The sequence below is a fragment of the Poecilia reticulata genome, chromosome 21 (assembly GCF_904066995.2).
Source record: "Poecilia reticulata chromosome 21, P_reticulata-male-v2, whole genome shotgun sequence".
Taxonomy (NCBI): Eukaryota; Metazoa; Chordata; class Actinopteri; order Cyprinodontiformes; family Poeciliidae; genus Poecilia; species Poecilia reticulata.
The window spans coordinates 2,433,806-2,450,560 of record NC_088850.1 but is presented as its reverse complement, the minus strand read 5'-3'; the positions used below and the strand labels follow the sequence as shown (position 1 = coordinate 2,450,560).

The following is a 16,755-nucleotide window of genomic DNA, read 5'->3' as shown; positions in this document are numbered from 1 at the left end:
GAGATGTGGGTCCCCTTTCCGATGGGCTCACCACCTGTCCGAGGGGCCAAAGGGGTCGGGTGCATTGTGCTATGGGCGGCAGCCAAGGGAGGGGACCCTGGCGGTCTGATCCTCGGCTGCAGAAGCTGGCTCTTGGGACGTGGAACGTCACCTCTCTGGTGGGGAAGGAGCCGGAGCTAGTGTGCGAGGCTGAGAGGTTCCGGCTAGAAATAGTCGGCCTCACCTCGACGCATGGTTCTGGTTCTGGAACCAGTCTCCTCGAGAGGGGCTGGACGTACTTCCACTCTGGAGTTGCCCACGGTGAGAGGCGCCGGGCTGGAGTGGGCATACTTGTTGCCCTCCATTTGGGCGCCTGTACGTTGGGGTTCACCCCGGTGAACAAGAGGGTAGCCTCCCTCCGCCTATGGGTGGGGGGACGGGTTCTGACTGTTGTTTTTGCTTACGGGCCGAACGGCAGTTCAGATTACCCACCCTTCTTGGAGTCCTTAGAGGGGGTACTGGAGAGCGCCCCTCCTGGGGACTCCCTTGTTCTACTGGGAGACTTCAACGCTCACGTGGGCAATGACAGTGAGACCTGGAGAGGCGTGGTTGGGAGGAATGGCACCCTGGATCTGAACCCGAGCGGTGTTCTGTTGTTGGACTTCTGTGCTCGTCACGGATTGTCCATCACGAACACCATGTTCAGGCATAAGGGCGTCCATATGTGCACTTGGCACCAGGACGCCCTAGGCCGCAGTTCGATGATTGACTTTGTCGTCGTCTCATCGGATTTGCGGCCGTATGTCTTGGACACTCGGGTGAAGAGAGGTGCGGAGCTGTCCACTGACAACTACCTGGTGGTGAGTTGGCTCCGGTGGTGGGGGAGGAAGACGGTCAGACCTGGCAGGCCCAAACGTGTAGTGAGGGTCTGCTGGGAACGTCTGGCGGAGTCCCCTGTGAGACAGAGCTTCAACTCTCATCTCCGGCAGAACTTCGAACACGTTCCGGGGGATGTGGGGGACATTGAGTCTGAGTGGACCATGTTCCGTACCTCCATTGCCGAGGCGGCCTATCGGAGCTGCGGCCGCAAGGTTGTTGGTGCCTGTCGAGGCGGCAACCCTCGAACCTGTTGGTGGACACCTTCGGTGAGGGATGATGTCAAGCTGAAGAAAGAGTCCTACCGGGCCTTTTTGGCCTGTGGGACTCCAGAAGCAGCTGATGGGTACCGGCGGGCGAAACGGCATGCGGCTCGGGTTGTCGCTGAGGCAAAAACTCGGGCGTGGGAGGAGTTTGGAGAGGCCATGGAGACAGACTTCCATGGGACAGAGCATGGGGACTCTGGGTTGGGCTCTCCAATCTCTGGGGACGAGGTCGCCGAGGTGGTCAAAAAGCTCCTCGGTGGCAGGGCCCCGGGGGTGGATGAGATCCGCCCGGAGTTTCTTAAGGCTCTGGATGTTGCGGGGTTGTGTTGGCTTACACGACTCTGCAATATCGCATGGACATCGGGGGCAGTTCCCCTGGTAAGGTCTGAATAGACCTGGTAAGGGGACGGAGGGGACGTCCCCTCCAGGGACGGAGGGTCCGTCCCTGGAGAGGGACGGACCCTCTCCAGGGACCCTCTCCCTGGAGAGGAGGGTCCGTCGGATAGTCGAACCTTGGATTCAGGAAGAGCAGTGTGGTTTTCGTCCTGGTCGTGGAACACTGGACCAGCTCTACACCCTCAGCAGGGTCCTGGAGGGTGCATGGGAGTTCGCCCAACCAGTCTACATGTGTTTTGTGGACTTGGAGAAGGCGTTCGACCGTGTCCCTCGGGGGGCCCTGTGGGGGGTACTCCGGGAGTATGGGGTACCGGGCCCTTTGATACGGGCTGTCAGGTCCCTGTATGACCGGTGTCAGAGTCTGGTCCGCATTGCCGGCAGTAAGTTGGGCTCGTTTCAGGTGACAGTTGGACTCCGCCAAGGCTGCCCTTTGTCACAGATTCTGTTCATTACTTTTCTGGACAGAATTTCTAGGCGCAGCCGAGGTGTTGAGGGGATCCGTTTTGGTGGCCTTAAAATCGCATCTCTGCTTTTTGCGGATGATGTGGTCCTGTTGGCTTCATCGGAACGTGATCTGCAGCTCTCACTGGAGCGGTTCGCAGCCGAGTGTGAAGCGGCCGGGATGAGGCTCAGTGCCTCCAAATCCGAGGCCATGGTCTTGAGCCGGAAAAGGGTAGAGTGCCTTCTCCGGGTCAGGGGGGTCGTCTTGCCTCAAGTGGATGAGTTTAAGTATCTGGGGATCTTGTTCACGAATGAGGGAAGAAGGGAGCGGGAGATCGACAGGCGGATTGGGGCAGCGTCTACTGTGAAGCGGGCGCTGTACCGGTCCGTCGTGGTGAAGAGAGAGCTGAGCCAAAAAGCGTAGCTCTCGATTTACCGGTCGATCTACGTTCCCACCCTCATCTATGGTCATGAGCTATGGGTCATGACCGAAAGAATGAGATCACGGGTACAAGCGGCCGAAATGGGTTTCCTCCGCAGGGTGGCTGGGCTCTCCCTTAGAGAGAGAAGCTCGGTCATCCGGGAGGGACTCAGAGTAGAGCCGCTGCTCCTCCACGTCGAGAGGAGCCAGTTGAGGCTCGGGCATCTGGTCAGGATGCCTCCTGGACGCCTCCCTGGTGAGGTGTTCCGGGCACGTCCCACCGGGAGGAGGCCTCGGGGAAGACCCAGGACACGCTGGAGGGATTACGTCTCTCGGCTGGCCTGGGAACGCCTTGGGATTCCCCCGGAGGAGCTGGAAGAAGTGGCTGGGGAGAGGGAAGTCTGGGCCTCCCTTCTGAAGCTGCTGCCCCCGCGACCCGACCCCGGATAAGCGAAAGAAAATGGATGGATGGATGGATGGATGGGGTAGAAAAAGATGACAAAATCTGTAAAGAAGTAAAAGCAGACGGTTCCCTGTGGATCATTTTACAGAAAACTAAAATTCATAAATTCTTACTTCATTAGCCATGCTTAAGGATTTAAAAGGAAAAACCACATCTGAATTATTGTCAGTTATACCTGCTCACACATTCATGTCATTTCCATAAATCTGTTCATTTTAATGCACAAATACTGACACCTGGATTTCTCCACTGTGGGACAATAAAGGATATTTTTATTCTATTCTTTTCTAAATGCCTCTGGTTGAAGACTGGATTCAGGTTTTATACCAACAAGCTTTGTCCTCTTTGTTTTCAGAGGATGTTTTATTCATCCCAAGTTACAGATAATAAAAATGTTTGTCCAGTAAAACATTTGGTCTTAGTTCAGGTGAAAAACTGGTTTAGAAAATCTCTAATCTGTCTGCAAAGAGAAATGAGTCCAGAGCTGCTTTTGTCTCATTTATTCAACAGATAAAATGTTATATTTTTAATCACAGGTGTGTAGAAAGTTCTGTCTTCATGCCGTTTCAATCAACAACCTGGCAGGTGAGGCTGCTGCAGTTAGAGGGGAATCACAGCAGCTGGATGCTCCGATGTGGGACAGAAAATCTTCTCATCAAACCAGCAGAAACTCGACTCTGGACAAACATTCAACCCTCCGTATCTCTGCAGAGAACGCCTTTCCTTTGGTAAATAAAGATCTGGTGGAGGCGGAGAAACTGACAGTTTATGATCATTCAGGTCTAAATACTCACTGATCAAAACATTCAGACACACATCGAATCTGAGGAGGTTCCTGGATCAGGTCGACGGGTGGAGAGTCCAGCATCATCATCATCGATGGTGGTGATGATCAGAGAGCAGCTGCTGTCCACTTTAAATCCAGAAGCTTGTCTTTCTGTTGTAAAGCCAGTAAACATCACACAAGTCTTCTTCTTTGGTAAAGGTTGTCCGTTGTTTATACATCAGAAGAGATGATTACAGGAGGAACAAGGAGAAACTCAGGACTGATGTAACACTGGATCTTTAATCTAGTTTTCACAGTTGAAACAGAAATCTATTTGTTAAAACATATCAGAACAAAAAAATATCTACATCTAAGAGACTAATACAAACTTCAACATACAGGCACCATTGAGGTCACTAAAGAAAACTAAAGCCCTGAGGAACACAGGTCAACATTCAGATGTCAGTAAGAGAGAAATACAGCAAGTGGTGAAAAAACACAGAAAAAAGCAAATTTTCCTAGTTTAGTTTCTAATAAATGAACCACTTCTAAAGATAGAGTCTAGACAAAAATAAAACAGTCCCACCAGACTGTGTGTATATTCACCACAGCAGCATTCAGCCACTCATTTGTTACTTTCAGTGTGCCAGTCATTGTAGCAGTCTCTCTGAGGCGAAAAGCACAAGGGAATATCGCAGGCGGAGCATTTGACCGGCGTCTTGGTTTTGCACACCTTGCACTTTTGCCAGCCGTCGGCCCAGTCGCTGGTCAAGTAGACCAGCCGGTGATGAGTCTCGGTCGGCTCAGGCGCTTGCGGTGGCGCGGCCGTGGCCCTCTCTGTGCCCGCCTCGAACAGCTGCTCCACCAGGAGCTCTCGGAACACCTTCTGCTGCGCCGCCAATTCCCCTTTCGCTTTGCAGAGTTCTTCGTAGAGAAAGTAGGCGTTAACGGCTGCGATGTCCACAAAGTGATAGAAAAACGTCGTGTACCACTTTCGGGTCTTGCGGAGAACTTGGTAATATCCTATCTGAGAATCGGATAAGCTCACTCCCACCATGCACCTGAAGAATGGAAAATAAGAAGGAAAGTTAGATGGAAATCATATTTTAAAGAGCACCAAACCCAGTCAGACGTATTGCACAGTATTTACCGAGAGTGGTCTTTGACAGATGGAGGAATTGCTTTGGGAGGGCTTCTGCCTCCTTTGTTCTTTGTCTTCTTGTTGGTGCTTTTATTTGCATGGGCTGGGTGGATGGTGGAGCAGAGGAAGATGTCCTTGGTGTCTCGCCATTGCAAAAAGAGGACAGAGTCTGAGCGAAGCCAGCGGATGCTTCCGCGGGGAGAGTCCTGGTCCAGGACATTCAGCTTGACCTTAGAGAACTCCGCTCCGTGCGGCCTGACGGTCCCACAGGCCAAAATCTTATGCTTCAGCAGATCACGGAAGAAGCTTGGAGTGGTGTAAATATTGTCCAAATACAGCTTGTAGCCACTGCCCAGTATGGAGGGATTGATCAGGCTCATGACCGTGTCACTCAGAGCCTTGCCACTTTCACCCTCGTACACCAGAAAGTCATAGGTGTAGCCGTTGCTGCAGTCGGCCAGAACAAAAAGCTTGAAGCCCCAGTGGACAGACTTGTTCTTCATGAACTTCTTTAGAGGCACTTTAGCCTTTGAGGCAACCATTCTCACATCAACGGCCATCTCCTGGCGCGGCTGGTAGTTGTGACGGCAGGCTTCTCTGATGTCATCATACAGCGGCTTTATGTTGGCCAGACAGTCGAACTCTGGCGTTCCTTTCTTCTTCTCGTTTTTAGCGTCATCTTCCAGACTGCTCAGCTTCAGAGCCTGGAGGATTCCCAACCACTTGTTTCCAGACATCACCTTTCGTGGGAAAGGTAGATCGTACAAGGTGCCACATCGCCAGTAATCGGTCAGAGCGCAGCATTTGACAAAGCCCATGTAGATCACGAGAGACAGGAAAGAATACATGTCTTTCAGGGTTATGTCCGTCCAAGTGTGGTATTTGGTAGAGCAGTGGGCTCGGCCATTTTCATTGGTGTTTTTCACTATTGTCTGCAGGGCGCTCTTTGTAAAAAAAAGCTGAAAAAGGTCTAGGGCCGTGTACGGAGCCATCATGATGAGCTGGGGTCCAGGTGTTCGCAAAGGGCGGAAGGTGGGCAGGCATGGCGCTACGTCGGCCTCGTCAACCTCACGCCATCCCTCCATCTTGGCGCCATCCTCACCGGATGGCAACATTTCTGCCTTGAACTTTCCCTTCGCTCTCGCTTTGGATTTGACTTTGCTGTTGACTTGAAGGGACTTGCTGTTCAACCCACTCCCTCTTCCTCTTCGTTTCTTCTCAGCAGGTTCATAGTCTGAATCTTCATCACATTCAAATCTAAGAGAAACAAGAACATAGTCAGGATGTAGAAACAAAAACTCAGAGCAACTTTTTAACAAAAGGCTAACAACGCTCACTCCAAGTCAGATATAATAACACCAACATTTAAACACATACTCCACATCTGATGTTTTGTGTATTTCAGTGACTGAATAGCATCGATACAGAAAGTTAGGAAAACATTTTAAGTATGTTTTTTGAGGACATTTCAAGAAGAGCTGGTCAGAATCAAATCTTTTCAAGAAGATGGACCAAACCAGGGGCTGCTTCAGCCGAGCATTTAACAATTCACACCCTCTCATAAAGACCTAACTCCCAATCTATTGTGATTCACAGGCGTTAAGTGGTTTAGGCTGGAGCCCAGAGGACAGTTTCCCCCAACAGAGCAGACAAAAGGATGATTTATGCAGCTGAAGCTTGTGGGGGTTGGGTGTTTCCCCTGTAGTTTCACATTTCTACTAAATGTGAAAAAAGTTCCACTACTATTATTACAGTGGCCTTGAATGTTGTTTCTATACGTTCTTACTAAATTTCAACCTTAATGTCTGTTATGACTTAGTTGTTTTCCCTTTTAATAACAATTATAAAAGCAATAGTTACATAAATACATTACAGTTCATAGTTTATCTATAAATATAAATGCCAGTCTTTATTTTTTTCTAAAATAATTCGTTTTTAACTTTTAATATCCACAAAACTACCGTTATTTTGTTATTGACCTGAACTCGGTACTCAGCAAAATAATGCAATACTGGACTTTGATAAGATGATCACAAAACCATGTGCTCGTTCAGAAAGGAGCCAAAAATTAGACAAGTTAAGCTGATAGACCCCAAAATGCAAATGCAACATACGATTGGTCAATAAATGATTTGATTGTGAATCAAAATGATTTTTTAGTGTAAATATATGTCGATGCGCGCTGCTTGGGAGGCTTGGGACAGAGTGAGTACTTCACCCCGTTTAACTAAACATTAAAAATGAGGGAGAAAAACAATTAACCCATCTTTTATATAAATTCAGCTTCACATTTTAACTCCACATAAAACACGAAGCTTCTTGTTCCGACACAAACTCGCACAAACAGAATGCGCGGGTCGCGCGCAGGTGAACAAGGAGAAAACGTGCGAGCAAATACAACTTATTGCCAAACGCTTTTATTAACTCAAACCATATTTAAACAGAATCATGTCAAACTTTATGCTCACTTTTTCTTGCGCTGAAGCTTATTTTCTTTGTCGGACTGATTCTCATCAGAAGAATCCTGCTCGCTTTTTGACAGCGCCTCATCCGACTTGGTGCATCCAAGCTTCGACTTTGCGCGCCGTCTCAGCATCTTTTCAGAGGACAAAAAGCCAGAAAACAGTCCTCCACACCGGGATGTGATCAGAGGAGGACTCCGGGGTTGGTTGGTTGATTGACTGGCGCTGCTGCTTCCACCTTTTCTTTGGGCAGAAGAGCGGAGTTTAAAAGCAGCTTAAAAGTGATTAGTGTAGCGCCACCTGCAGTACAGGAGGATGCAAGACGAGAATTAAGGTACTAACTTTTTTTAATAAAACGTTTTTTACCTCAATGGGCTCTTTGCACCTACGGCGTTGACGTCACATCTCCAGGAGCCAATGCGGCTCACTTGTTTCCGCTTTGAGTTACCATGACTACTAGAAAAGACTAAGTGGTATTTCAGATGCAAAAAAGCAATACTATGAACATTGTTGTCTTCCTAATATAATGGGCTTTTAAGTTTTCATTAATTTCCAAGCGATCCTGAATTAAGAAGATGGTGGTTTGTAAATATTTGCCACTACCAGTTAAAGCCAACGCTGCACAACACAAAGTTTGCAGCCTTCACTTCACTCCGGATCAGCCTAAAAACACTGGGGATACGGATGGTAAATAAAGGAGCCTCCCTGAGTTATTTCCATGGAATCACTTCTGTATTCAGCCTGAAAGAGCGAATTTATGGGAACGAGAGAGCAGACCAGAGCCAGACAGCCGAGCAACTGATCCGCCTGCACATCCTGCTGTAAACACCGTCCTATCTGAGCTCTGAACGAGAAACACGCAAAGGTAATAAAACAAAATAACACGGAGACATGACCGTATATGATCGTGTCACACAGTCATATTTTTCTAAAAGCAGCAACTTTGAACCTGAAAGGTCAGCTGAACCAGAACTCTGACACCAGAGCTGCGCTACCTTTAAGCTATGAGGCTTGTTGTGCTTCGTCAGGCTTCGGAAGCTAAAAGCCCGAACTGTAACCTCCCCCGTTAGTCTCTGACACTAACGACAATTATTTTCAAGTATATTATTTTCAAATATACTTGAAAATAATATACTTATTTTCAAGTATATTCTCATATACTTGAAAATAAGATAAAAACATTGTCCGTTAGAATGTTTAGATACTTAAATAGCACATTTTTACAAGAACAACGTCCGAGAATATTGCCTACTAGCATAAGCTAAAGTTAATGTTGGCCACAAAGTTTAAGTAAAACTCACCTTCTGTCAGTGAATGTATAACGAGGCGTAAATCTTAAAACCTTTCTCCAGCTGACTTGTTGGGGCTTCGGATCAATGTACAAACCTTAGCCAAGCCCTGCAAGCACCTAGTGTAAAAAGATATTTTTATTGGATCGGAAACAATCGAGCCGCATTTCCCTGAACGCGGAAGCTGAGGTGCAAAGAGTCCATTAATACCAAAATTTCCAAGTACATTTATCTTAACTTTTATTTGAAAAGTAGTACAAGATAACTTTTTAGTTTTTTATTATTATTATTGGATATTTACATCCTGTGACAAAAAGTGACCTTCTTATTGAACAATTGAAGATAATTCAACTACTTGAATTATCTTCAAAAATCAAACAATCAAAACAACCAACAAACAATCAAAATGTTTGATTTTTAGTTATATGTGGAACTAAAAATCAAATATTATTTATCTTACCATATGTCAGAGGTTCCCAAACTGTGGGGCGCGCCCCCTAGGGTGGGCACCGTGTCATTGCAGGGGGGGCGCGGGAAGCTGTCTGGATGAAAGAAAAACATGAACGCTGAATGCACTTTGTTTTTACCTTAGAATGGCCAACTCTCTGTTATTCCTCTGTCAATTTGATACAGTAGGGGCTTCCACACTTCCCATATCTGTGTCCTCTGTCACTTTTATCATTAGTTAAAACTGTTTAATCTGTTGTTAACATGTCTTAACCTGTTTTTCCGAGCCGCCTTTAAACGCAACATGAGCGCTACGACACTCGGGCTGAGTTTAGACCAGCTGCTGAAGGTGTGTTAGAATCATGGCAGCAAACCAGCAAAACGTAAAGAACCTTTCACAGTTTTCCCCCCAAACTGACCGACTGAGTTGAGTGAAGCTGCTGGATGCAGTTAATGTTAGCTTGTAGGCTACCGATGTTGTTGTCTATGTTCAGCTACGTACATTAATTTTGCCCCCCCCCTCCTAAATTGTCCCCCCCTCCAGGGGCAGGGACAGGGAGTTTCTAAGAAACCTCTCTCCCCTGCTGTTCAACCAGACAGCTATTTGCTATTTGTAATCCATAGGGGGGGCCCAGAAAATATTTGGAAACCACTGCGGGCACTCAGGAGAAAAGGTTTGGGAACCACTGGTCTAATCCAAGTTTAGATCCTTAAAAATCCACAGACTAGACGTTTCTCAACCTTTTTTGGATCGGCGCCTCTCTAGCCTTTATCCAGGTCCCTCACCGCCCCCCACCAAAGAATTTGCAGGCTACTTTGCACTGACTATTATATTATTAATAATACCATCACTATTGTAGATGTTTTGATTTTTATGTTTGTTTCTGTATTTATCATCAAAAATAATTTTCCCCGAGAACAAAAATGCCATGGGGATAGAAATTATTTTCACAGGCGTCTACAAAATTTTTTATGAACATTTAAGTTAAAATCAGTAGACCTAACAACAGCCAATCACAGTGGAAAAAATATTCTTGCTCTTGCCATTTTCTAGTTGTTAAATAAACGAGCAGATAAAAGATGTTCAACATGCCAGTTTAAACTTTGAACTATTTGCAAAATGACTGAGCTCTGCAACATTAAAACATGGATAGAACTGTATCTACATTAATCATAGCTCTTCTTCTCTTCAGTGTTTCTGTGGGTTTCTGGTGGTGCAGCTCTGTGCTGCCTTCAGGAGAATGGGACATCAGAGTATCATCCATAAAATGTCAATCACATGGCATTTATTGTGCAAACCAGAGGTTTCAGTGGAAAAATTAAAGTTCCAGATCCTTTTAATGCCATGAGACATAAACATGGATCATATCTTTATAAATCAACCTGTCTATTGATTTATAGATTAATAGTTTTACTGGACAGAAATTACAAAGAACAAATCTGGTTCTAAATCAAATCCTAATGATTCAAGTTGAAAGTGTCATGGAGTCATCAGCCTCATGACATTAACACTGACATGAAAAATAATATTGAAGAAATAAATACATCAAATCTAATTAAAAACATAAATAAGTGATCAGTTATTTACCGTTATGGTCTGGAAGATAATTATTCTCAGTACTAGATATGGTCTCAACAAACCCATGGCACTTCATCAATATTATTTCACCTTTTATCTGGAAAGTTTCTTGTTTATTCTTGCCATACAGTCCTCTGTATTAATTATTGAGCGAAAGGTCTTGCCATACCAGTTTATTCCTCCGTGTTTACTTTAGTTTCATAGTTTATTCTTGCATTTTGTTCTTCATTTCCATTTAGTTTCCTTTGATTAGTATTGTCCTCTCTTGGATTATTGCTATGTCCACTTTAGTTTCTTTCCTGTTGCTAGATTTATTTTATCCTTTATTCACCATCAGTAATCTTCACTCATCACCTGCTGCGCCTCCTAATCGTTGTTTCACATCATGTGTCGATTTTTCACTGTTCAGTGTCGGATTCTCTGTTTTTATGACATAATTCACATCTAGTTCGTCGCTCCGTTTTATGTCTCGCTTCTCCCGTTTCAAAGTTTTGCGCAATGTGCGTCTCATTTTTTGTTTATGTTTTAACTAACTATGGTGTGATGCGTTCAGGAAACTTATCGACGGGGAAAAGGCAGACTGACATAAACCTTTTAAAACAATGGAAACAATTTCGGTATTCTGATTATTGAAATTTAAGTGCTGTGTTGTTCCATCACACCCGCTTCATACCGGACCACTTGCAGCACTGATGTTAACGGTATAAAATGAATGCCCTTTATCGTGATATCACCCATGGAGGGATTTCTTTATTTAAATGGATTCATTTTTCAGAGGGATACAAAGTAAGGGTATCGTGATTTTAGTAATTACATGTTCATAAGAGCAATTTTCTGTTGTCCTTCCATGGAAGCAGGCGGCCTTCAAACGGTGAAGCTACTAGTAGCAGGAGAACGGAGCTGCACCAAGAAGCTACAAACACTGAATAGAAGGAGAGCTGCCATTGATACAGTTGCAGCCAAGCATGATTTAATGTTACGAAATACAATTTTAGAAAGTTGCTCAAAGTCTAAACTGGTATTGTTGTGCTTATAAAGTGTAAAGTTTACCTTCGACCAAACGCCCCCCAAAGGAATCCCAGCGCCCCCTGAACGCCCCCCGGAGGGCGGTACCGCTCACGTTGAGAACCGCTAGACTGGATTATATTCTGAAGCACAACAAACCTATGAAAATAAACTCGCATTAAGTCATTTTACATTATTTAACATATATACCAGGCAGAATCATCAAACCGTTTAGATCAGAGAACATCTGTGGCACAGCTGTATCTACAGCAATAACAAAAATGCAGTAAAGAAATGATTTATTAGTATTAACTCGGTGAGAAATCACATTTCCAGCAATACAACAGAAAATGCCTAGTGTATTCAATAAAATGCTTATAGAAATCAAATCAAACCATTAGTGGAAGAGAAACGTACCCAAATGGAAAAGTTGTCCTTAAAAGCACAGAAAATCGCGACAATAAACTCTACAACAATACCATTTTAAATCAGTTTCCATTGTCATAAGTGTTTCATAGACTAACACTCACAGCTGAATAACTTTGTTTTTCCTTAGAGTATTCCTGTCATGAAGTGTGTTTCGGAAGTGGTGAGGCAGACGCTGAGACCCAGGTTGAAGTGAAGGAAAGTTGATTTTAATGGCAATAATCCACAAGAAAAAAATGTAAAAATCCTGGCAGCAGAGCGAGAGTGGAAGGCTAAGGCTTGACAACTGGTAGCAACAGGAAAAACCAACGGGAAAAAACTACAGCCAGACTACAAGATAACATTACACTCAATGAGACAAACCACCAGCACCCGACAAGGAACACAGGTGTCATTAAATACACAAAGAGTAATCAGGGAACGAGACACACCTGGGAACAATCAAGGGGAAAATCAGGACAGCACAGAGACTCACTAGAAACAGACCCTAAAATAAACACAGAGAAACGTAAATCTCACTTAAATGTGATTTCCATTTGTAATAGGATTTGTCCTCATTTCCTGTCCCTAAAATATCACAACTAGAATGTTTATCTTTAGTGGATTCTCATGTGTTTAAAATTGGTTTCTGGATACATCCAGGTCCAGAAAGTTAACAACAGAAATGTTTATCCTCTGTGGATTCTCATGTGCCTATTTAAATGTGATTGCTGGCTACATCTGTATCCACAAAGATCACAACTGAATGGTTTCTCTCCTGTGTGGATTCTCATGTGTCCATTTAAATGTGATTGCTGGCTACATCTGTATCCACAAAGATCACAACTGAAAGGTTTATCCTCTGTGTGGATTCTCATGTGCCTATTTAAATGTGATTGCTGGCTACATCTGTATCCACAAAGATCACAACTGAAAGGTTTATCCTCTGTGTGGATTCTCATGTGTCTATTTAAACTTGATTTCTGGCTACATCTGTATCCACAAAGATCACAACTGAAAGGTTTATCCTCTGTGTGGATTCTCATGTGTCGAATTAAATGTTGTTTTCTGCTACATCTGTATCCACAAAGATCACAACTGAAAGGTTTCTCTCCTGTGTGGATTCTCATGTGTCGAATTAAATGTTGTTTTCTGCTACATCTGTATCCACAAAGATCACAACTGAAAGGTTTCTCTCCTGAATGGATTCTCATGTGTACATTTAAACTTGATTTTACACTACATCTGTATCCACAAAGATCACAACTGAAAGGTTTTTCCTCTGTGTGGATTCTCATGTGTCTATTTAAACTGGATTTCTGGCTACATCTGTATCCACAAAGACCACAACTGAAAGGTTTCTCTCCTGTGTGGATTCTCATGTGTTCACTTAAACTTGATTTCTGGCTACATCTGTATCCACAAAGATCACAACTGAAAGGTTTCTCTCCTGTATGGATTCTCATGTGTCTGTCTAAGGTACTTCTGTTGCTAAATGTGTGTCCACACAATTTACAGAGATGTTCACGTCCTGCTATGGTTCTCGCATGTCCTTTTGATGTTGGATTTCTATTACATATTTCACCATTGTCATCACAAATAAACTTCATTTCAACCTGAACTTTCCTAATTGAGTCTGGGGTTTTCTTTGAAGTAAAGGTTTTAATTTTATCCTCAGAGTTTGGAGAACCTTTAGTGGAATTGCTCACCTTTCTGTCATTTGCCCTGTACTTACTATTCGGTCTGTAATCTGGCAATTGTCCAAGTTGAAAGTAAACATTATTTACATCAGCTTCTTCCTCCTCCTCAATTAGTTCAGTCTCTGATGAGTTGGAATAATCTCCATGATATCGAGTCTTGATAGATTCTGCTGCTTCACGGTGATCTTCTGGTAACTCTCCGTCTTGCATGTGGTGCCGATGAAGGCGAGATGATGGGAGAAACTCTTCATCATCCTCATTCATGGTTGGTGGGAGAGACTCTTGACCTTGTAAGTCAAAACCTGGACCATGTTCTTCTGGAGCATCTTCTTTAAACAGCAACATCTGCTGAGCATCTGCAGGAACCAATGAAGCAAATTACAAACATAAGAAACCGCTGCAGCTTTATATTCACATCATTACTTGAGTTAAAACCATCCTACGTAAATTTTAGACTTCAGATCGAACTGCCATTTTGTTCGCTCTGAGGCAACATCCCCACCAGAAATCAGCATTTTAAGCCTGTTTTTGATAGCATCTCTTCACCAGCAACAGTGATAACAAAGACCAGTTTAAAGTTGAAGCACTGAACTGAGCTGGGAGAGCCGAACAATCACACAGTCCCTGCCTCCTTGCAGCAGCTTCACCTCTAGCAGCATTTATATAAACCATCTATGTGGCTCATTTTTGGACAAAACTGCACCACAGTATTTGTTAGGTATAAAAGTCACACCACTTGTTTAGCGTATACAAGCTTAATGTAAAACCCAAACGGGTCTGTCACTGTAATACAATTTGCTAGGTACATAATTGTCCCAGAAATTATTAAAATAAACTGAGGGCATCAAATTCATTTTTATTTTGGGTCATATCAAAACTATGAATGTCCTCAAAGAGCTGGATGTGGTAAAACATGTTTATAAAATCCATTAATAAACCTCTAAAATGTGAATAAATAGTTTCCTCTGCACTCAATGGATAACTTTTTAACAGTTAAATAAACCTGAACATTATTTCACATGGATTTAGTTTAGCAGTTTTGTGGTCAGTGGAAAAACAAAAATCTATTCTGGCTTTAATCTTCTGAGATCAAAAGTCAAAATTTTGAGAAAAATAGTCTAAATTTTTTACTTTTGATATTAGAATATTAAAATCATAATAATTCTTACATGGTTATTTACGTTGTTGTGATTGAATGCAGACTTCCCAGACCAAAGTGCCTCTATACCCAGTTTCAGAGCTAATGAGGAAGAGGGTCTGACTCCAACCATCATTTGAACAGTTTGTTCAATCTGGGTGAAGATCAGAAAGATAACCGACTTCAAGCCTAAATGATGAGAGTTATCTAGAAAAAGAAAGCCAAAGACCTGAACATAATCTTCAATGGCTTTAGGAACCAGAGCTCAACTGAACCAAGAGCAGCAGAAAAGGTGAATGTTTCAATGATGAATCAAATTGGAAACGTATATTTGCGTTGGGATTCAGTCACTCTTCCATCAGATAGAAAGCTAATTTGCTAACACAGACAAACATTTTCTCAACTTTCTGTTAAGGAGATAAACCTCAGAAAGCTGCTCCTGGACAATTACTGATAAGAAAACATACAGACCTAATCTATGCAGCAGGACTTTGGGGTTGAAATCAGCCTCCAGCGTTTTGCCTCGATGCTCCATTTCTTCTAATGGAAACGGCTCCTCTTCACAACCAGAGCGATTGGTCAACTGGTGGTGAGGTCAACTTGTGGGCCCAGCTGAGAGAGACAGGAACCACAAAATGAACCATGTTAAAAAGCTACAAATCATTGTAAAATATAATCTGATTCTATAACTCATCTATTAGGATATTTAGTTAGTCCCAGTTATTCTCACAGGACAATAGTTGGGTTTCTTAATGTGCAGTATTGTACTTTTTACTTTAGTTCAACAAACAGAATAGAGACATCGGCTAAAGTTTGGTAACCAAAGAAAAAATGTTCAAAGCTTACAGAATAAGTAAAATAATTAAAACTGAAAAATGACTAAATAAATGACATAACATAACAAACATAGCAGTGGCCTCTGACCCCTACAAGCAACATCCAAAGAGCTGATTTAGACAAAAGCAGTAATTTAAAGCGTGTGGAAGAACTTCATGCATTATTTCATCAAAGTTTTAATTCCACAGCAATATTTCAGCTCACCAGGACGCTGGAGTTCACAGATGATCCCACAACTGATCCTCAGCAGGAAATGGCCGCTCTGCGCCGCACTCGGCTCTTCTTCACCATCCGTTTCTGAAACACACCATCCTGTTAAAATACTGCCTGCTCAACACTTTACTGCGAAGGTACAAACATATTTCAACAAACTATGACAATATTTATAGTTTCTTTTACCGTAAAATTATCATCTAATCATGAAAACCAGCACCCGTTGTCCCCGCACGACCCAAGATGGAGAAAATGGAAATCCTATTATTCAGTTTCTTCTTCCTCTTGCGGTTTTTGCGGGTTGGCAAAAAAAATAAGCCTTCCGGTGCCGCCACCTACTGGTGAGGAGTGCAGGTAAAATTGGCGATTTTATTCTATTGTCAGAGCGAAAACTATTTAAATTTGGTTAGGACTGTCAGTGTTAGATATTGAAACAAGTACAAAAAACTTTTCTCTCACATATAAGTATTACAAATGTCTATATGTTGTATATCTTAAGTTTTTGAGAAAATATTTTTTTCATAAATATTTAGACGTAAAAGTATCCATACCTTTTGCATACTTAGTTATTTTCATTCAACAGAGCAGTTCATTTCAAATGACAAGAGGAATTCCTTAAGAATAAAAATCCAATGTACATTTTCTGTTTTCAACAGCATTTCAATAATAAATTTTAAATTAGGTGTATATTGTAAAAGCAACATTTTATATTCCTACTTCTGATCAGAAAAACATGTGGTAACAATAAAAGATCAATTTAAATCTAGTATTAATCAGAAGTGTGAATAATTTTGAGCCGTAATTATTTTAGAAATATTTCTTTACGCATAGAATGGTGTAATAAAAACACAATTTAACCTTTGTTTGGATTGTTTATTCCAATGAATTTTCAAAAACCAGAATTCCTTTCGATGCACTACATTACCAACAA

General features: G+C 43.0%; 1 protein-coding gene and 1 long non-coding RNA gene across 2 annotated transcripts; both read right to left on the bottom strand.

The window, feature by feature from the left end:
* Positions 1-11,750: 11,750 nt before the first annotated feature.
* Positions 11,751-13,983, bottom strand: LOC145549739 (uncharacterized). Its single transcript, XM_081602456.1, has one exon. The coding sequence runs from the start codon at positions 13,979-13,981 to the stop codon at positions 12,626-12,628; it is 1,356 nt and encodes a 451-aa protein (XP_081458582.1). The 5' UTR covers positions 13,982-13,983; the 3' UTR covers positions 11,751-12,625.
* A 1,268-nt stretch (positions 13,984-15,251) lies between these two features.
* On the bottom strand, positions 15,252-16,074 carry LOC145549740 (uncharacterized). Its single transcript, XR_014085581.1, has 3 exons — positions 16,011-16,074; positions 15,816-15,908; positions 15,252-15,386 (listed from the first exon to the last, which is right to left on the bottom strand). It is a non-coding gene; the product is annotated as an uncharacterized LOC145549740 (long non-coding RNA).
* Between the last annotated feature and the right edge of the window lie 681 nt (positions 16,075-16,755).

Bases quoted from the DNA above. Each gene is read 5' to 3' on its own strand.
- LOC145549739 (XM_081602456.1), bottom strand. From the start codon at position 13,981: ATGTTGCTGTTTAAAGAAGATGCTCCAGAAGAACATGGTCCAGGTTTT.